Source organism: Pseudonaja textilis, unplaced genomic scaffold (assembly GCF_049901715.1).
Source record: "Pseudonaja textilis isolate UNSWEBS1 unplaced genomic scaffold, rPseTex1.2 PTEXSCF22, whole genome shotgun sequence".
Classification (NCBI taxonomy): domain Eukaryota; kingdom Metazoa; phylum Chordata; class Lepidosauria; order Squamata; family Elapidae; genus Pseudonaja; species Pseudonaja textilis.
The window spans coordinates 985,092-1,003,756 of NW_028262865.1; the positions used below are offsets into that span (position 1 = coordinate 985,092).

Here is an 18,665-nt window from a genome sequence, read left to right on the forward strand (position 1 = left end):
TGCTATTCTTGTCGGGGGGGGGAAATGCCACCTGTAAAACATCTTATACAAATTTTCTTTATATGCTGTTGACATTGTCATTTTATAATTTTGAGACCACAATTTTTGCCATTTCTCTAAATCAATCCCATATCCAAAATTCCTCCCCCAAGCAATCATCGTTTCTTTAACTTGTTCTTCCTCTAGTTTAATTTCCAGCAAATAACTATATAATTTTTTGATCACTTTTTCATCAGTACCTGTCAAAATCCTATCTGTCAGTCAATTTATCATAAAAACCCCCCCGTTTTAGAATCTTTAAGATACCTTGAGTGTATTTGCGCATATGAAAACCAATTCAACTTTATACCTTGTTCTTCTAGGTTTTGCATCGTTTTAAGTTCACTCTTTTCATCCAATATTTCCCCATATCTAACTGTTTGTTCCTTCTTATATGTTATAGGATAAGAAAAAGCTTCTTTGATAGTTGATAACCAGACTGGGTTGATAATTTCTCCCAATTCAACCATAAAGAATAGTGCCTTCTAAAATAGCCCTGCGATTTAGTTCCTTATTCAGCCCAGTAATAAATCACATCCTTCTAATGTCAACAATCTAGTCTTTCTTAATGTTATCCATTCTTTGGCCCACATTAAATTTGCAGCTTGGTAATACAACTCCCATATTAGGAAGGCCAAATCCTCCTCTAGTTCTAGCATCTTGTGAAAGTTTAAATTTTATTCTCGCTTTCTTACCTTGCCATATATACTTCAATACAATTTTATTTAATTCTTCAAAATAATCTTTGCCAAGCCTAATTGGTATTGTTTGGAACAAATATAAAATTCTGGATAAAATATTCATCTGGATTGTTGAAATCCTCTCTATCAATGACAATTGTAGGTTTTCCCATTTCTGCAGATCAGATGCTATCTGCTGTTTGAGTTTAATATAGTTATTCTCTTTCAACGTAGTACATCTTGACGTCAAACGTATCCCCGAATATTTAACCTTGTTCATAACTTGAATTTTCAATAAGTCTGCCAGTTCTACTCTTTGTTTTAATAGCATGTTCTTTGTCAGAATCTTTGTTTTATCTTTATTTATTTTCAAACCAGCCATCTCACCGTACGTCTCTACCTTTTCCAATAGTTTTAGAGCTGTCTCTGGAGAATCTTCCAGAATGAAATCCAAGTCATCCGCAAAGGCTTGCAATTTAAATTCCTCCTTCTTGACTTTCATTCCTTTTATATTTTGGTCCTCTCTAATATTTCTATTCAACACTTCCAAAGTCAGTACAAATAGCAAAGGTGATAATGGGCTTAATGGATAATGCTGATTTATGTGTGTGTGATTTAAACTATTGAAGGAAAATGAAAATTAAGGCGGAGACAAAACAAGGGTTTACACCTAGGCGGGAAAACCAAAAGCGACTTGAGCACCGAAGGGGCAAAAAAGCTCTGGCTCGCAAACAAACCCCGAGAGATGGACTTCGGAGTCCCAGCGGGCGATCCCGTAAACATGAGTCAGTTGTTGGCGTGGCGGGAGCCGCAACAAAACTTAATACGATGCTCGGTTGTCTAGAGAACCTCCGAGGTCCCTTTCCCACGCTTTCGTTCGACGCTTTTCCATATGGGTCTCCTGCTTGAGGGGGGGGTTGGACTAGAGGACCTCCCAAGTCCCTTCCAACTGTATGATTCTGTCAGGGGGTCCTGCTGGAGCAGGGCCTGGAGCCTTTTATCAGGTCAAAAACAACCCGGAAAATGGCTCGAAAATGGCCTGAAGAACTGCCTGAGAAGGCCTCAAGAACAGCCCCCAAATGGCCGAAAAACAGTCTGAGAAATGCCTGAAAACTGACTGAGAAATGGCTGAAAACGGCCTGCAAATGGGGCAAAAAAGCACCCCAAAATGCCCAAATGGCCCAAAAGCGGCCTGAAAAACCGCCTGAGAAATGGCCTGAAAAACCGCCTGAGAAATGGCTAGAAAAACTGACTGAGAAATGGCTAGAAAAACTGCCTGAGAAATGGCTAGAAAAACTGCCTGAGAAATGGCTAGAAAAACTGCCTGAAAAGGCCCAAAAAACTGACTGAGAAATGGCTGGAAAAACTGCCTGAAAAGGCCCAAAAAACTGAGAAATAGCTGGAAAAACTGCCTGAAAAGGCCCAAAAAACTGACTGAGAAATGGCTAGAAAAACTGCCTGAAAAGGCCCCCAAACTGACTGAGAAATGGCTAGAAAAACTGCCTGAAAAGGCCCCCAAACTGACTGAGAAATGGCTGGAAAAACTGACTGAGAAATGGCTAGAAAAACTGCCTGAAAAGGACCGAAAAACTGCCTGAGAAATGCCTGAAAACTGACAGAAATGGCTGAAAAACGGCCTGCAAATGGCCAAAAAAAGCACCCCAAAATGCCCCCAAATGGCCCAAAAGCGGCCAATAAAACTGCCTGAGAAATAATGCCCAAAAACCAGCTTGCAAATGGCCCAAAAAACACCCGAAAAATGGCCCGAAAAACTGCCTGAGAAATGGCTAGAAAAACTGCCTGAAAAGGCCCGAACAACTGACTGAGAAATGGCTGAAAAATGGCTTGAAAAACTGCCTGAAAAGGCTGGAAAAATGGCCTGAAAAACTGACTGAGAAATGGCTAGAAAAACTGCCTGAAAAGGCCCGAAAAACTGACTGAGAAATGGCTGAAAAATGGCCTGCAAATGGCCCCAAAAAACGCACCCCAAAAATGCCCCAAAAATGGCCAGAAGAACTGCCTGAAAAGGCCCAAAAATGCCTGGAAAATGGCCCCCAAAATGCCAGAAAACACCAGAAAAACTGACTGAGATATGGCTGGAAAAACTGCCTGAGAAATGGCTGGAAAACTGCCTGAAAAGGCCCAAAAACTGCCTGAGAAATGGCTGGAAAACTGCCTGAAAAGGCCCGAAAAACTGCCTGAGAAATGCCTGAAAAATGGCCTGAAGAACTGCCTGGAAAGGCCCGAAAAACTGACAGAAATGGGTAGAAAAACTGACTGAGAAATGGCTAGAAAAACTGACTGAGAAATGGCTGTAAAACTGCCTGAAAAGGCCTGAAAAACCACCCGAAAAATTGCCTGAGAAATGGCTAGAAAAACTGCCTGAAAAGGCCCCAAAACTGCCTGAGAAATGGCTGGAAAACTGACTGAAAAGGCCGGAAAAACTGCCTGGGAAATGGCTGAAAAACAGACTGCAAATGAGCCAAAAACCACCTCTCAAAACTCCAGAAAAATACCCGAAAAATGGGTGTCCTGGAAACCACTTGGTTAAAAATAAAAGCCCAACTGAGTCACGGCTTTTTCTGTTTCTCCTCTTATCTTTTCAAAGCAGCCTTTCCTCCCTCCCTCCATCTATCATCTCTCTCTCTCTCTCTCTCTCTCCTCCTCTCATCCCATCCATCCATTTTCTACGGCTGCCCGTCACAGCCAATGAATCCAGGCGGCTGAACAATTCAGAGAAGCAATTCCTTCTCAAGAGGAAACCTTTGCAAACAGGGAAACCGGGTTGCAATCAGTCTTGATCCTCCTTTGAGCTGCCTAAATCTCCTGATTTTCCTGCCACTGGATCTATCTATCTATCTATCTATCTATCTATCTATCTATCTATCTATCTATCTATCTAGGTAGATAGGGAGGAAGGAAAATAGGGAGGAAAGAATGAGGGATGGAAATAAGGGAGGGGAGGAGGGAGGGGAGGAAGAGGAAGGGAGGAAGGAAGAAGGGAAGGAAATAAAAGCGAACAACCCAAAAGGAGGAAGTCTCCTCCTCCCCAGCCCATTCTACAGACCCCTCCACCCAAAGGGTCTCTGGAGGTCAATAGCCCAACCCACCTGCCCCCTCCTCTCTGCCCTCCCCCACCCCACCCCACCCTAATTCCCTTTCTGACTGCCCAAACTTTGCTCTCCTCCCCTCTTGAGGCCAGGAATGGGGGGTTTGTCCGGACAATGGGGAGGGGGATCGTTGGGGGCAGAAGTGAAGCCCCTCCCTCCCTCCAACTTTGGAGAAACTTGCAGCCCCTCCCCTTCTTCTTCTTCTTCTCCCCTTTGCCTGCGGAGGGGGGAGGAGGGACTTAGGAGGGAGGGAGGGAGAGAGAGCAACCTGACTGCCTCCTTCGGGGATGGGAGGGGGAGGACTCTCCTCGACCCCGCTGATTCTCTTGAGGGGCCACCAGAGCTCCACCAGTCGGTCCTCCGTCTCCTCCTCCATCTCTCCCCGCCCGGATCCCCGCGCAGAACTGAAGTTGGGAGTGCCCAAAGGGGGAGGGGGGAGGAGGGGGGAGGACTCCCAGCATCCCAGCTCCTCCCCCATTTGGCTACTTTCTCTTTCTCCCCTTCTTCCTCTCTTTCTCTCTCTTTCTCTCTCTCTCTCCTCACACTCTTTCTCACTCCCTTTCTCTCCCCTTCCTCTCTCTCTTTCTCTCCGCTCGCCATCTAGTCCGACCCCTGCCCGAGCAGGCGAGCCTGACAGAATCAGAATGGGAAGGGACCTCGGAGGTCATCTAGTCCGACCCCCTGCCCAGGGCGGAGACCCTGAGGGAATAAAAGAGTGGGAAGGGATCTTTGGAGGTCAAATAGTCCGACCTTCCCCCATTTTCCCCTCCCCCACCCTCGGGAGAACTCTCCCGCCCGCCTCTGATGGGTGGAGGGGAGGGAGGGGGAAGGGGGCAGGGCGAGCAGGCGGGGGGGCGTTTCCCCATCGGGAGTTTTATGGACATCGCAGCCCCGAGAAGCTTCTTCAGCTCCGTCTTTGGGCCCGAGAGACTCCGTGAGAGGGCGGGGGTTGGGGGAAGGGGGTCTCAGCCGGCCTGGGGAGGGGGAGATGGAGGGAGAGGTCGTGGGTGGGGAGGGAAGGAGCCGATCAGCGGAAATTTCTTCTACCCCTTCCTTCTTTCTTTCTTTCTTTCTTTCTTTTTCTTTCTTTCCTCTCTTTCTTTCTTTCTTTCTTTCTATCTATCTATCTATCTTCTTCGCTACCTTCCTTTCTTTCCTTCTTCTACCTTCCTTTCTCTTTTCTTTCTTTCTTTCTGTCTGTCTGTCTGTCTGTCTTTCTTTCTATCTTTCCATCTATCTTAACATCTTTCTATCTATCTATCTATTTATCTATCTATCTTCTACCTTCCTTTCTTTCCTTCTTCTACCTTTCTTATTCTTGCTTTCTCTATCTATCTATCTATCTATCTATCTACCTACCTCTATCTATCTTACTATATCTATCTATCTATCTATATCTATCTATCTATCTATCTATCTTCTACCATCCTTTCTTCTATCTTCTACCCCCCCTTTCTCTTCTTTTGTTTGTTACTTTTCTTTTTCTTTCTTTCTTTCCTTTCTTTCTTTCCTTTCTCTTCCTTTCTTTCTTTCTTTTTCTCTTTCTCTTCTCTCATCTATCGCCCAATTTCTTCTTTCTACCTTCCTATTTCTTCTTTCTTTTCTTTCTTTCTTCTTCATCTATCTAATTCAATTATCTGTTTCTTCTTCTTCTTTCTTCATTCATTCTTTCTTTCTTTCTTTCTTTCTTTCATCTGTTCTACCTTCATCTATCGTCTACCTTCCTTTTTCCTTCCTTCGCCTTCACCTTCCTTCTCTCTTATCTTTCTTTTCTTTCTTTCTTTCTTTTCCATTACTGCCTTTTATTGCCGTTTGTAACCGCACCCTTAATTAGTTAATTACAAGCAGTTTGGTGCTTAAAGCTATAAGTTACAAACACCCAAACCTTGGTTTATATATTTATTCACCCAAACTTAGTTGGTGTATCATTGTTATACCCAACAAAGTCCCCCTTCACCTCTGGAAAGGGGCTGCGGACCCTCCTTGTCCCGCTTTGCGTCCGATCGGGCGCCTTTCCTCCCCCCACCCACACCTAGAAGAAGGAAAAAGGAAGGTAGAAGAAAGATAGATAGATGGATGGAAGGAAGGAAGGAAGGAAGGAAGGAAGGAAGGAAGGAAAGAAAGAAGAGAAAGGAAGGTAGAAGAAGGAAAGAAAGGAAGGTAGAAGATAGATAGATAGATGGAAAGATGGAAAGAAAGAAGGAAAGAAAGAAAGGAAGGAAGGAAGGTAGAACAAAGATGAAAAGAAAGAAAGGAAGGTAGAAGACAGATAGATAGATATAGATATAGATAGATATATGGAAAGAAAAAGAAAGAATGAAAGAAAGAAAGATAGGAAAAGGAAGGTTGAAGGTAGATAGATGGATAGATAGATGGAAAGAAAGAAAGAAAGAAAGAAAGAAAGAAAGAAAGAAAGAAAGAAAGAGAAAGGAAGGTAGAAGAAGGAAAAAGGAAGGTAGACGATAGATAGAAAGAAAGAAAGAAAAAAGAAAGAATGAATGAAAGAAAGAAAGAAAGGAAAGAAAGAAAGAGAGAAAGGAAAGAAAGAAAAGGAAAGAAAGAAAGAAAAAAGAAAGAAAGAAAGAAAGAAACAAAGAAAGAGAAAGGGGGGTAGAAGAAGGAAAGAAAGGATGGTAGAAGATAGATAGATAGATAGATAGATAGATAGAAAGAGAAAGCAAGAATAAGAAAGGTAGAAGAAGGAAAGAAAGGAAGGTAGAAGATAGATAGATAAATAGATAGATAGATAGAAAGATGGTAAGATAGGTGGAAAGATAGAAAGAAAGAAAGACAGACAGACAGACAGACAGACAGAAAGAAAGAAAAGAGAAAGGAAGGTAGAAGAAGGAAAGAAAGGAAGGTAGACGAAAGATAGATAGATAGATAGAAAGAAAGAAAGAAAGAGAGGAAAGAAAGAAAAAGAAAGAAAGAAAGAAAGAGGAAGGGGTAGAAGAAATTTCCGCCGATCGGCTCCTTCCCTCCGCCCCCACGACCTCTCCCTCCATCTCCCCCTCCCCAGGCCGGCTGAGACCCCCTTCCCCCAACCCCCTCACCGGAGTCTCTCTCGGGCCCAAAGACGGAGCGACGAAGCTTCTCGGGGCTGCGATGTCCGGAAAGTCCCGACGGGGAAACGCCCCGCCCCCCCGCCTGCTCGCCCCACCCCCTTCCCCCTCTCCCCCCCGTCGGAGTCGGGGTGGGGGAGTTCTCCGTGGGGGGGAGGGGTAAATGGGGGAAGGTCGGACTATTTGACCTCCAAAGATCCCTTCCCACTCTTTTATTCCCTCAGGGTCTCCGCCTCGGGCAGGGGGTCGGACTAGATGACCTCCGAGGTCCCTTCCCATTCTGATTCTGTCAGGCTCTCCTGCTCGGGCAGAGGGTTGGACTAGATGACGAGAACGGGAGAGAAAGAGAGAGAGGAAGGGGGAGAGAAAGGGAGTGAGAAAGAGTGTGAGGGAGAGAGAGAGAGAGAGAGAAAGAGAGAGAAAGAGAGGAAGAAGGGGGAGAAAGAGAAAGCAGCCAAATGGGGGGAGGAGCTGGGATGCTGGGAGTCCTCCCCCTCCTCCCCTCCTCCCCTTTGGGCGCTCCCAACTTCAGTTCTGCGCGGGGATCCGGGCGGGGAGAGATGGAGGAGGAGACGGAGGACTGACTGGCGGAGCTCTGGTGGCCCCTCAAGAGAAGCAGCGGAGGTCTCGGAGAGTCCTCCCCCCCTCCCATCCCCGAAGGAGGCAGTCAGGTTGCTCTCTCTCCCTCCCTCCGTCCCTCCTTAGTCCCCCCTCCCCCCTCCCTCGGGCAAAGGGGGGAGGAGGAGGAGGAGGGTGGGGGAGGAAAAGTTTCTCCAAAGTGGGAGGGAGGGAGGGGGCTTCACTTCCGCCCACAACGATCCCCCTCCCCCCATTGTCTGGACAAAAGCCCCCCCCCCCATTCCTGGCCTCAAGAGGGGGGAGGAGAGCGAAGTTTGGGCAGTCCGAAAGGGAATTCGGGGGTGGGAGGGGTTGGGGGGGAGGGCAGAGGACGGGGGTGGGCGGGTGGGTTGGGCTAGCTGACCTCCAGGAACCCTTTGGAGTGGAGGGGGTCTGTAGAATGGGCTGGGGAGGAGGAGACTTCCTCCTTTTGGGTTGTTCGCTTTTATTTCCTCCCCTCCCTCCTTCCTCCCTTATTTCCTTCCCTCCTTCTTTCCTCCCTATTTTCCTTCCTCCCTAGATAGATAGATAGATGGATGGATGGATGGATGGATGGATGGATGGATGGATGGATAGGTAGGTAGATGGATGGGTGGATGGATGCATGGATGGATGGATGGATAGGTGGGTGGGTGGGTGGGTGGGTGGGTGAATGGATGGATAGATAGATAGATAGATAGATAGATAGATAGATAGATAGATAGATAGATAGATAGATAGATAGATAGAAGGATAGATTGATAGATAGATGGATGGATGGATGGATGGATGGATGGATGGATGGATGGATGGATGGATAGGTAGGTAGGTAGATAGATGGGTGGGTGGATGGATGGATGGATGGATAGGTAGGTAGGTAGATAGATGGGTGGATGGATGGATAGGTAGGTAGATGGGTGGGTGGGTGGATGGATAGATAGATAGATAGATAGATAGATAGATAGATAGATAGATAGATAGATAGATAGATAGATGATAGACAGAGAGATCGATCCACTGGCAGGAAAATCAGGAGATTTAGGCAGCTCAAAGGAGGATCAAGACTGATTGCAACCCGGTTTCCCTGTTTGCAAAGGTTTCCTCTTGAGAAGGAATCGCTTCTCTGAATTGTTCAGCCGCCTGGATTCATTGGCTGTGACGGGCAGTGGTAGAAAATGGATGGATGGATGAGAGGGAGGAGAGAGAGAGAGAGAGAGAGAGATGATCGATGGAGGGAAGGAGAGAAGGCTGCTTTGAAAAGATAAGAGGAGAAACAGAAAAAGCCATGACTCAGTTGGGCTTTTATTTTTAACCAAGTGGTTTCCAGGACACCCATTTTTCGGGTATTTTTCTTGAGTTTTGAGAGGTGTTTTTTTGGCTCATTTGCAGTCTGTTTTTCAGCCATTTCCCAGGCAGTTTTTCCGGCCTTTTCAGTCAGTTTTTCCAGCCATTTCTCAGGCCATTTTTCGGGTGGTTTTTCAGGCCTTTTCAGGCAGTTTTTCCAGCCATTTCTCAGTCAGTTTTTCTAGCCATTTCTCAGTCAGTTTTTCTACCCATTTCTGTCAGTTTTTCGGGCCTTTCCAGGCAGTTCCTCAGGCCATTTTTCAGGCATTTCTCAGGCAGTTTTTTGGGCCTTTTCAGGCAGTTTTTCCAGCCATTTCTCAGGCAGTTTTTCCAGCCATTTCTCAGGCAGTTTTTCTGGTGTTTTCTGGCATTTTGGGGGGCCATTTTCCAGGCATTTTTTGGGCCTTTTCAGGCAGTTCTTCTGGCCATTTTTGGGGCATTTTTTGGGGTGCGTTTTTGGGATCATTTGTGGTAATATATCTTATTCATCATTTTCTGTAAATCCTTCGTACAGTTTTTGCATAAGATCTAGGGATCTACAAATGCTCCTGGTGAGGGCAGTATTGCCTTTCCTATGGGTGTTTCATCCTGTTTTGATCTGCAAAGCTTAGAGGGACCAGGAATGTAGGTGAAAGGTCATAGTACACAGCCGAGCCATTCCCATGGGACTTTTCGTGCTTGGATGTTCTCATGGGACTTTCCACAGTTGTATATTCTCACCCTGAGGTAATATCCCGTTGAGGTCATTGTTTTGATTTTGTACTTGCATTCTCTTTCTCAATAAAAGCTGGTACCTGGGTTCTCTCGGGGCTGGCATTTGCTCAGACGGTTCCCTGCGTCTCATTTCAAGTGCCAGACCACCACAAGTGGTGACCCCGACGTGATAGCTTGGAAAGGCTATACGTTTCCTGCATCCTATACTCATTGTCGCGGACGTCGACTGGGCCCTCATCTTCTTCGCTGGATGGAGATAGATTCTTTTCGTGAGTATGGGGGGAGATTTCTCAAAGGCTCAGAAAGAGCACATCAGGGAATTGAGAGGAATCACTGGGAATAGGTTTAAGTTTGGAGTTCATAGTAGAGGACATGAAGTAGGAAAGAAAGAAATTGAGGACTTATTACAGTATGTTTGGAAACATATTCAGTCATATCCAGAGGGAGGTAGTATTAAAGTAGAGTCCTGGAAAAAGATAGGGAAATTTTTGCACGAAGAACCTCGTGCTCCTTCAATTTTGTTAACCTGGAGGGTGGTTATGGATGCGTTAGCTACTCATGAACAACCGCTCCTAGCACCCCCCGAAGAAGGTTTGCCGCCTTACCATGCGGTACGTTTATTGCCGCCGACAGCACCTCCAGATAAATCCAGAGGACTGTCAGGCGCTGAAAATACTTTGTCAGAAGATAAGAGTTCGCCTTTAAGAGTTCAAGTAGATGCAGTTACTGCAGCTATTCAAGAAGCAACAAATAGAGGGGAATTATCAGGAGATGATTTGGTGGAATTTGGAGTAGAGATTCAACTTAATCCAGTAGAAATTGGTGTGGACGTTGCATTAAATCCGCAGCGAGTATGGAAGCCTTTGCCTCTCAGGATTTTAAAGGAAGTTAAGCAAGCAGCAAAAGAATATGGTGTTAGATCGCCATATGCTCAGGCATTGTTAGAAGCAGTTGGCTATGGAAATAAAATGATTCCGGCTGACTGGAGAGCTTTGCTGAATATGATTCTAACTCCAGCTCAATATTTGGTGTTAGATCAGAAATGGAGACAGCTGGCAGTTCAGAGGGGAACAGCAAATGTTACCGCAGATCAGCTTTATGGAGCTGGTAATTTTACAACAGTAGAACAACAGAGAGATGGAATGCCTGAGGAGGGGTTCGTTCTTCTCCCACAGTTAATTTTTCAAGCCATGGGGGCTCTCCCTGACGGCGAAGGTGGTGAGAAGACCTTTACTAACATCAAACAAGGGAACAATGAACCCTATGAAAATTTCATTAGCAGATTGAAAGTGGCTATTGAAAGACAAATTGATAATCAATTCGCCCGGAATGAATTGCTTTTGAAGTTAGCAGTACAACAGGCTAATGCAGATTGCAGAAAGATTTTGAATCCACTTATAGCGAGTGGAGAGCGAGAGATCGCAGATTTGATTAATGCATGTAGGAAGGTTGGGAGTCAGTCTTTTAACATGGAGACTTTAGCTCTGGCTCTGCAGGCAGGAAATGCTAAAAAAGGAACTTGTTTCAATTGTGGGAAGCCTGGACATTTTAAAGCGCAATGTCGGGCTCCTGGAGGGGGTCAAAGTCAGCAAAATAAGAGATCAATGGGACAGGGTGTGACCTAAATCAGTATATCAGATGCTCCTAAAGTTTTTACTGATGGAGGAAAAAAAATTTTTTTTTGGTGCTTGTGTTTGGAAAGATAAATCTGGAATTTGGCATACAAAAGTGACATCAGAGCAGAAGTCTGCCCAGCAGGCAGAACTTGCTGCTGTAGTTTTGGCTTTTCAAAATTTTCAAAATCAGGATTTTAATCTAATAGTGGATTCTTTGTATGTATATAATTTGTTACCCTTTGTAGCAGGTTCTTATTTGTCTCCTGGAATATCACCCAATATTCTACGTTTGCTTTTGTTGTTGCAAGGATGTTTGGAGCAGCATGTGAATGTGTGTTTTGTTGCCCATATTCGTAGTCATAGTAATTTGCCTGGAATTTTATCTCAAGGCAATGCCAAAGCTGACAGTGCTGTAACTTCAGTTCTCACTGTCCAGCCATGGGACAGCCATAGTTATTTTCATCAAAATGCTAAAGCGTTGGCACATCAATTTAAGCTTACTGCTGCAGAAGCTGCTGCCATAATTCAACAATGTCCAACTTGTTCAAAGCAGGGCACGGCTATCCCTATGGGAGTCAACCCCAGGGGGTTGAAACCTTCAATGATTTGGCAAATGGATGTTACTCAATATCCATCATTTGCACCCTGGAAGTATATACATGTGACTGTGGATACTTACTCAGGATTTCTAATGGCTACTCCTCAAAGAGGTGAAGCGGTTAAACATGTCATCAATCATTGCATTAAGACATTTTCAGTTGCTGGTACGCCTCAAACTTTAAAAACAGACAATGGTGCAGCTTATCGGAGCACAGTCTTTGATCAGTTTTGCAAACAGTGGTCCGTGGAACATAAATTTGGGATTCCATACAATTCCACAGGACAGGCTATTGTGGAGCGTTATAATGGCACGCTCAAGAACATGTTAGCTAAATTAAATAAAAAAGGAGGGAAGCTCCTGGGGCTTCCGGCAATTCAAGATCATTTAAATCTAGCTTTGTATACTTTAAATTTTTTAAATTTGTCTGGTAACCCCCCTGCGAGTGCGGCCAGCAGGCATTTTTCTTCTCCTTCTACAGATGCAGTGAGGCCTCGAGTGTTGGTGCGATTCCTTCCGGATCCGGCATGGGTTCCCGCTGAGCTGATTACGTGGGGACGTGGTTATGCAGCAGTCGAACATCTTGGTCAAATTCGTTGGGTTCCTGGTCGGTGCGTTCGGCCTGATCATTCGCAAGCGCCTTCGCAGGTGCCAGTGAAGGAGGTTTCGGAGGAGCAGGATGGCGTTCCTGTGGTTCCTGATTCTCTTGATGCCGGCAGTCCAAGCGCGGCGCTGTCAAGGCTGGGAAAAGATGACTGCTTATCTGAGATTGCCAACTTGTATGCAGCAGGTTCCTTTGGGGAATCGGACTAAATTGATCTGCAAACAGCGGCATCCTTTGATTTTTCCAGCATATTGGTCCTGGCATAAGGATCAAGACATTCTTTACTCGGGACCTGATAAGGATATTATATCTTCAGCCTGTGCAACAACTCTGATCCTGTTTAATGTTTCTGTTTCAGACTATGGACAATATTGGTGTCAATTGGAGTTGCCTAAGTTACCTTACACAGACTCTCTTTCCATTTGTCTTATGCCTCCACGGACTCTAATACGGAGGCAGAGAGCTGCTATTATCACAGAAACTAGAGACCTTGGTGATAATTTATGGAAGGAAAATTCCTACATCAAGGACATTCGGATTGCAGCAAAGGGTTTAAATGTAACTAATTGTTGGCTTTGTATGCATGTACCTGGGTCTGGGAAAGGTGGAGTTTTGTTACATGGTGTTCCTTTGAATGAGCGAACCAGTGCTAATTTAGGTTATAATAATTTTAATCATTGGCTTGACTGGGGCCCGGACCCTGAAGAGTGGAATCAAACATTATTCACAACAAAGGTAACTTTCACTACCAAAGCCTCGGTTTGTTACTACTGCCCCCCTGTAGGGACTCAATCTATTTTGCTGGGAAATACTACGCTCTGTCAGAAGGTGATTCCTTTGGAAGGGGGATGTATGAAATGTGTAAAAAGCAATACTAGTCAGAACAGTTGCATAAATCGGATATCTTCTACGTTATCCCGGACTTTGAAAGGTCCCTATGATTGTTGCATTAATCAGACAGTTACAAGCAGAACGGATATTCAACACGGAGCATACGTTCTCTGTACTTGGATGTGGTTAATGTGGAGTTGGGAAAGTGAAGCCTCCGACAATACCTATCATAAGCATTTAAAATACTTTCCTCTTCCGGATGGGTTATGGTTGCTATGTGGGGACACTGCCTATCAACAATGGCCAAAGGATTGGTCTGGAGTGTGTACTATAGGATTTGTAATTCCTGTCATCTATAAATTAGAGGGTTTACCAATTGGGATGCGTATTCGTAATCGAGAAGTTGATTCTGGCCTGACTGTGGGTGGTAATTTGTGGACTCAGATTTCTAGGGCAGCAATCCCACCTCTGGGAATAGCTATGAACTATGAAGATATTCATATTTTAAAATTTTTTACTGTTGCTATGTTTAATGATACTGTTAAGAATATTAAGATGTTAAATGAAGAAGTGTCTGAAATTTGCCAAGTTACTTTACAAAATCGTTATGCTTTAGACATAATGTTAGCTGCTAAAGGAGGAGTTTGTGCTTTAATTCATTCACATTGTTGTGTTTTTATACATAATTATGAGCCTAACATTACAAGAACTGTTCATGATATGGAAGACCGCATAGCTGAACACGAAGCAGGAAAAGATGGCTTCTATAAGTCACTTTGGGCTTTGCTATAGGATTGGCTTCCTGACAGCTCATGGTTACGTTTATTGCTTCAATTAGTTGTAATAATTGTTATTATACTTATTATGTTATGTTGCTGTATTCAATGTATTCCTAATCTATTTCAAATGTGTACCTCAGCTTTTCAGCGTACGGGACCAAGTTGCGAGGGAACTGTGTACTATGCCACTAAAACACCCCCTATCTTTGAATAAATAAAAAAGGAGGGAATGTGGTAATATATCTTATTCATCATTTTCTGTAAATCCTTCGTACAGTTTTTGCATAAGATCTAGGGATCTACAAATGCTCCTGGTGAGGGCAGTATTGCCTTTGCTATGGGTGTTTCGTCCTGTTTTGATCTGCAAAGCTTAGAGGGACCAGGAATGTAGGTGAAAGGTCATAGTACACAGCCGAGCCATTCCCATGGGACTTTTCGTGCTTGGATGTTCTCATGGGACTTTCCACAGTTGTATATTCTCACCCTGAGGTAATATCCTGTTGAGGTCATTGTTTTGATTTTGTACTTGCATTCTCTTTCTCAATAAAAGCTGGTACCTGGGTTCTCTCGGGGCTGGCATTTGCTCAGACAGTTCCCTGCGTCTCATTTCAAGTGCCAGACCACCACAGTCATTTGCAGGCCATTTTTCAGCCATTTCTCAGGCAGTTTTTCAGGCCTTTTCAGACCGTTTTTCTAGCCATTTCTCAGTCAGTTTTTCAGGCCATTTTTTGGATGGTTTTTGGTCCATTTGCAGGCTGGTTTTTGGCCATTTCTCAAGCAGTTTTTCAGTCCACTTTTGGGCCATTTGGGGGGCATTTTGGGCTGCATTTTTTGGCCCATTTGCAGGCCGTTTTTCAGCCATTTCTCAGTCACTTTTGGGGCCTTTTCAGGCAGTTTTTCTAGCCATTTCTCAGTCAGTTTTTCTAGCCATTTCTCAGTCAGTTTTTCGGGCCTTTTCAGGCATTTTTTCTAGCCATTTCTCAGTCTGTTATTCAGGCCTTTTCAGGCAGTTTTTCTAGCCATTTCTCAGGCAGTTTTTCAGGCCATTTTTCGGGTGTTTTTTGGGCCATTTGCAGGCCGTTTTTCAGCCATTTCTCAGTCAGTTTTCAGGCATTTCTCAGGCAGTTTTAGGGCCTTTTCAGGCTGTTTTTCTAGCCATTTCTCAGTTTTTCTAGCCATTTCTCAGTCAGTTTTTCGGGCCTTTTCAGGCATTTCTCAGGCACTTTTTCATGCCTTTTCAGGCAGTTTTTCCAGCCATTTCTCAGTCAGTTTTTTGGGCCTTTTCAGGCAGTTCTCCAAGCCATTTTTCGGGCATTTTAGGGGGGCGTTTTTGGGGCCATTTGCAAGCCATTTTTCAGCCATTTCTTGGGTAGTTTTTCAGGACATCTCGGAGTTTTTTGGGCATTTTCAGGCAGGTTTTCAGGACGTTTTAGGCATTCTTGGCCCATTTTCAGGCTTTTTTTCGGCCATTTGGGGGCTGCTCTTGAGGCCTTCTCAGGCAGTTCTTCAGGCCATTTTCGAGCCATTTTCCGGGTTGTTTTTGACCTGATGAAAGGCTCAAAAAGGGCCCCCTGCTCTAGCAGGAGCCCCCGATAGAATCATACAATTGGAAGGGACTTGGGAGGTCATCTAGCCCAACCCCCTCCTCAAAGCAGGAGACCCATACGGAAAAGCCTCGAACGAAAGCGTGGGAAAGGGACCTCGGAGGTCCTCTAGACAACCGAGCATCGTGTTAAGTTTTTTTGCGGCTCCCGCCGCGCCAACAACTGACTCATGTTTGACGGGATCGCCTGCTGGGACTCCGAAGTCCATCTCTAGGGGATTGTTTGCGAGCCAGGCTTTTGCCCGTTCGGTACTCGTCGCTTCTGGTTTTCCCTGCCTAGGTGTAAACCCTTGTTTTGTCTCCGCCTTAATTTTCATTTTCGTTCGATAGTTTAAATCACACACACATAAATGAGCATTATCCATTAAGCCCATTATCACCTTTGCTATTTGCACTGACTTTGGAAGTGTTGAATAGAAATATTAGAGAGGACCAAAATATAAAAGGAAAGTCAAGAAGGAGGAATTTAAATTGCAAGCCTTTGCGGATGACTTGGTTTTCATTCTGGAAGATTCTCCAGAGACAGCTCTAAAACTATTGGAAAAGGTAGAGATGTACGGTGAGATGGCTGGTTTGAAAATAAATAAAGATAAAACAAAGATTCTGACAAAGAACATGCTATTAAAACAAAGAGTAGAACTGGCAAACTTATTGAAAATTCAAGTTACGAACAAGGTTAAATATTTGGGGATACATTTGATGTCAAGATGTATCACATTGAAAGAGAATAACTATATTAAACTCAAACAGCAGATAGCATCTGATCTGAAGAAATGGGAAAACCTACAATTGTCATTGATAGGTAGAATTTCAACAATCCAGATGAATATTTTACCCAGAATTTTATATTTGTTCCAAACAATACCAGTTAGGCTTGGCAAAGATTATTTTGAAGAATTAAATAAAATTGTGTTGAAGTATATATGGCAAGGTAAGAAAGCGAGAATAAAATTTAAACTTTTACAAGATGCTAGAACTAGAGGAGGATTTGGCCTTCCTAATATGGGAGTTGTATTACCAAGCTGCAAATTTAATGTGGGCCAAAGAATGGATAACATTAAGAAAGACTAGATTGTGGACATTAGAAGGACGTGATTTATTACTGGGCTGGCATGCTTTTCTGTGGTATAAGGGAACTAAATTGCAGGGCTATTTTAGAAGACATTATATACGGGAGTCTCTGTGGTTGAATTGGGAGAAAATTAAGAGACAATGTTATTCGAAAATCCCAGTCTGGTGATCAACTGTCGAAGCTTTTTCTTATCCTATAACATATAAGAAGGAACAAACATTTAGATATGGGGAAATATTGGATGAAAAGAGTGAACTTAAAACGATGCAAAACCTAGAAGAACAAGGTATAAAGATGAATTGGTTCTCATATGCGCAAATACACTCAAGGTATCTTAAAGATTCTAAAACGGGGGGATTTTATGATAAATTGACTGACTTAGATAGGATTTTGACAGGTACTGATGAAAAAGTGATCAAAAAATTATATAGTTATTTGCTGAAAATTAAACTAGAGGAAGAACAAGTTAAAGAAACGATGATTGCTTGGGGGAGGAATTTTGGATATGGGATTGATTTAGAGAAATGGCAAAAATTGTGGTCTCAAAATTGTAAAATGACAATGTCAACAGCATATAAAGAAAATTTGTATAAGATGTTTTACAGGTGGCATTTTCCCCGACAAGAATAGCAAGAATGTTCAAGAATAAATCTGAAAAGTGCTGGAAATGTCATCAGATACCTGGCTCATATTACCATATGTGGTGGACTTGTGAGGACGCTAGAAAATATTGGACTAGAATTCGCATATGGTTGGAAAAAATGACAAAGAAACATAGATTTGAAACCAGAGATTTTTTTATTGGGAATCTTACCTGATACATATAATAAAAATTTGAAGTATTTGATTGTAAATGTATTAACAGCGGCTAGGATTGTATTTGCTAAAAATTGGAAGAGTGAGAAAATACCATCAGAGGAAGAAATTATTAAGAAAATATTGGATTGTGCTGAAATGAGTAAATTGACATTTGAAATTAGAGAACAAGAGGATAAACAATTTTAAGAAGTTTGGGACCTTTTTTATCAATGGTTAGATAATAAAATATAATAATAGAATATTTAGAAACTTAGGAAATAATGAACATATATTTCTTTTTTTTCTTTTTTTTTGATACTATGTTTATAAAATTTTATTAAGATAGACTTGGCAAGATTTTATTATTTGTTATAAAATAAATTAAGTAAATTATAGTTACCTCGTTAAAGTATGAATTAATAAAATTATAGTCAAATGATTGTTCAATCATGATATCAGGCTATATAATTGTTGATTGATAATATGAGCTATTATGTAAGATAACTACAATGGAGACTACGAAATGGATGCACAAAAAAAAGTGGTAAACCAACCGATACACTGTCTGTAAATTCATGAAGGAGGAGGATGTTTTTATGTTTTATGTGTTTTTGTTTGTTGTTAAAATCAATAAAACTTAAAAAAAAGAAAGAAAACAACCAAACTCTGACAGCTCCAAAGCATAGTAAATTTATTGATTTATTGAGTAAATATATATATATATAGATAGATTATATAGATATAGATATAGATATATAGATATATATATCAACACTGCATCCAAATTTAGTATTAGGTGATTATCCCTTTTATATATTGCCAACCCAACTGTTAGGGGACTATCATTCCTAACAAGGGTCTCCGCTCGCAGAAGTGGACCTTCGCACACGAGTTCTCGCCTGTCCGAGTGGAGCGTCTGCTCGTTCTTCCATGCGAGCTCGTCCACCATCCGGATCAGCTCGTCCACCTGAGCCTGGCGTTCCGACCCTACCGCCCGGTTGTTAAAAGCCAGGCACCGGTTCCCGCAACTCTTAATTTGCGACCGCAGGAGCTTCAAGCTGACGTCGTTGTCGCTGGAGGACAGCAGGTCGTGAAGAGAGCGTCCCTCCAGCTCTTCTTTGCGGGTGAACAAGATGATCATGTACTTCTTGGCTTTGAGGCTGAAGATGTCTTTGATGAGCCGGGCGACCTCCAACTCTTCCTGGCTGAAATGGGCCA

General features: G+C 43.3%; 4 protein-coding genes and 1 pseudogene across 9 annotated transcripts in view; 1 reads left to right on the plus strand and 4 right to left on the minus strand.

Moving 5' to 3' along the window:
- Positions 1–4,109, minus strand: part of LOC113454141 (GTPase IMAP family member 8-like) — a 169,970-nt gene extending 165,861 nt beyond the window's left edge. The window contains 1 exon segment of the mRNA XM_087918995.1: positions 4,098–4,109. The gene's annotated coding sequence lies outside the window, so the exon portion shown is untranslated.
- The window catches only part of LOC113454669 (NAD(P)(+)--arginine ADP-ribosyltransferase 2-like), a 282,768-nt gene that overhangs the window by 153,760 nt on the left and 110,343 nt on the right, over positions 1–18,665 (minus strand). The window lies entirely within an intron of this gene.
- The window catches only part of LOC148123724 (GTPase IMAP family member 5-like), a 373,254-nt pseudogene that overhangs the window by 153,105 nt on the left and 201,484 nt on the right, over positions 1–18,665 (plus strand). The gene's annotated exons all lie outside the window — the stretch shown is intronic.
- The window catches only part of LOC148123726 (GTPase IMAP family member 9-like), a 317,013-nt gene that overhangs the window by 141,603 nt on the left and 156,745 nt on the right, over positions 1–18,665 (minus strand). Inside the window, exons 1-2 of one of the 3 annotated variants that reach the window (XM_087918964.1) lie at positions 15,675–15,688; positions 4,486–4,556 (exon numbers count right to left, since the gene is read on the minus strand). The exons of 1 other annotated variant lie outside the window; for it this stretch is intronic. In XM_087918964.1, coding sequence (XP_087775090.1) covers positions 4,486–4,497 — 12 coding nt within the window. In that variant the 5' untranslated portion in view covers positions 4,498–4,556; positions 15,675–15,688. Of the gene's footprint in view, positions 1–4,097; positions 4,120–4,485; positions 4,557–15,674; positions 15,689–18,665 lie in introns of those variants that run through there. One more of the 3 variants, XM_087918966.1, reaches the window with a different exon arrangement.
- The window catches only part of LOC148123727 (GTPase IMAP family member 9-like), a 259,666-nt gene that overhangs the window by 84,234 nt on the left and 156,767 nt on the right, over positions 1–18,665 (minus strand). Inside the window, exon 1 of one of the 3 annotated variants that reach the window (XM_087918960.1) lies at positions 4,486–4,556. The exons of 1 other annotated variant lie outside the window; for it this stretch is intronic. In XM_087918960.1, coding sequence (XP_087775086.1) covers positions 4,486–4,497 — 12 coding nt within the window. In that variant the 5' untranslated portion in view covers positions 4,498–4,556. Of the gene's footprint in view, positions 1–4,097; positions 4,122–4,485; positions 4,557–18,665 lie in introns of those variants that run through there. One more of the 3 variants, XM_087918962.1, reaches the window with a different exon arrangement.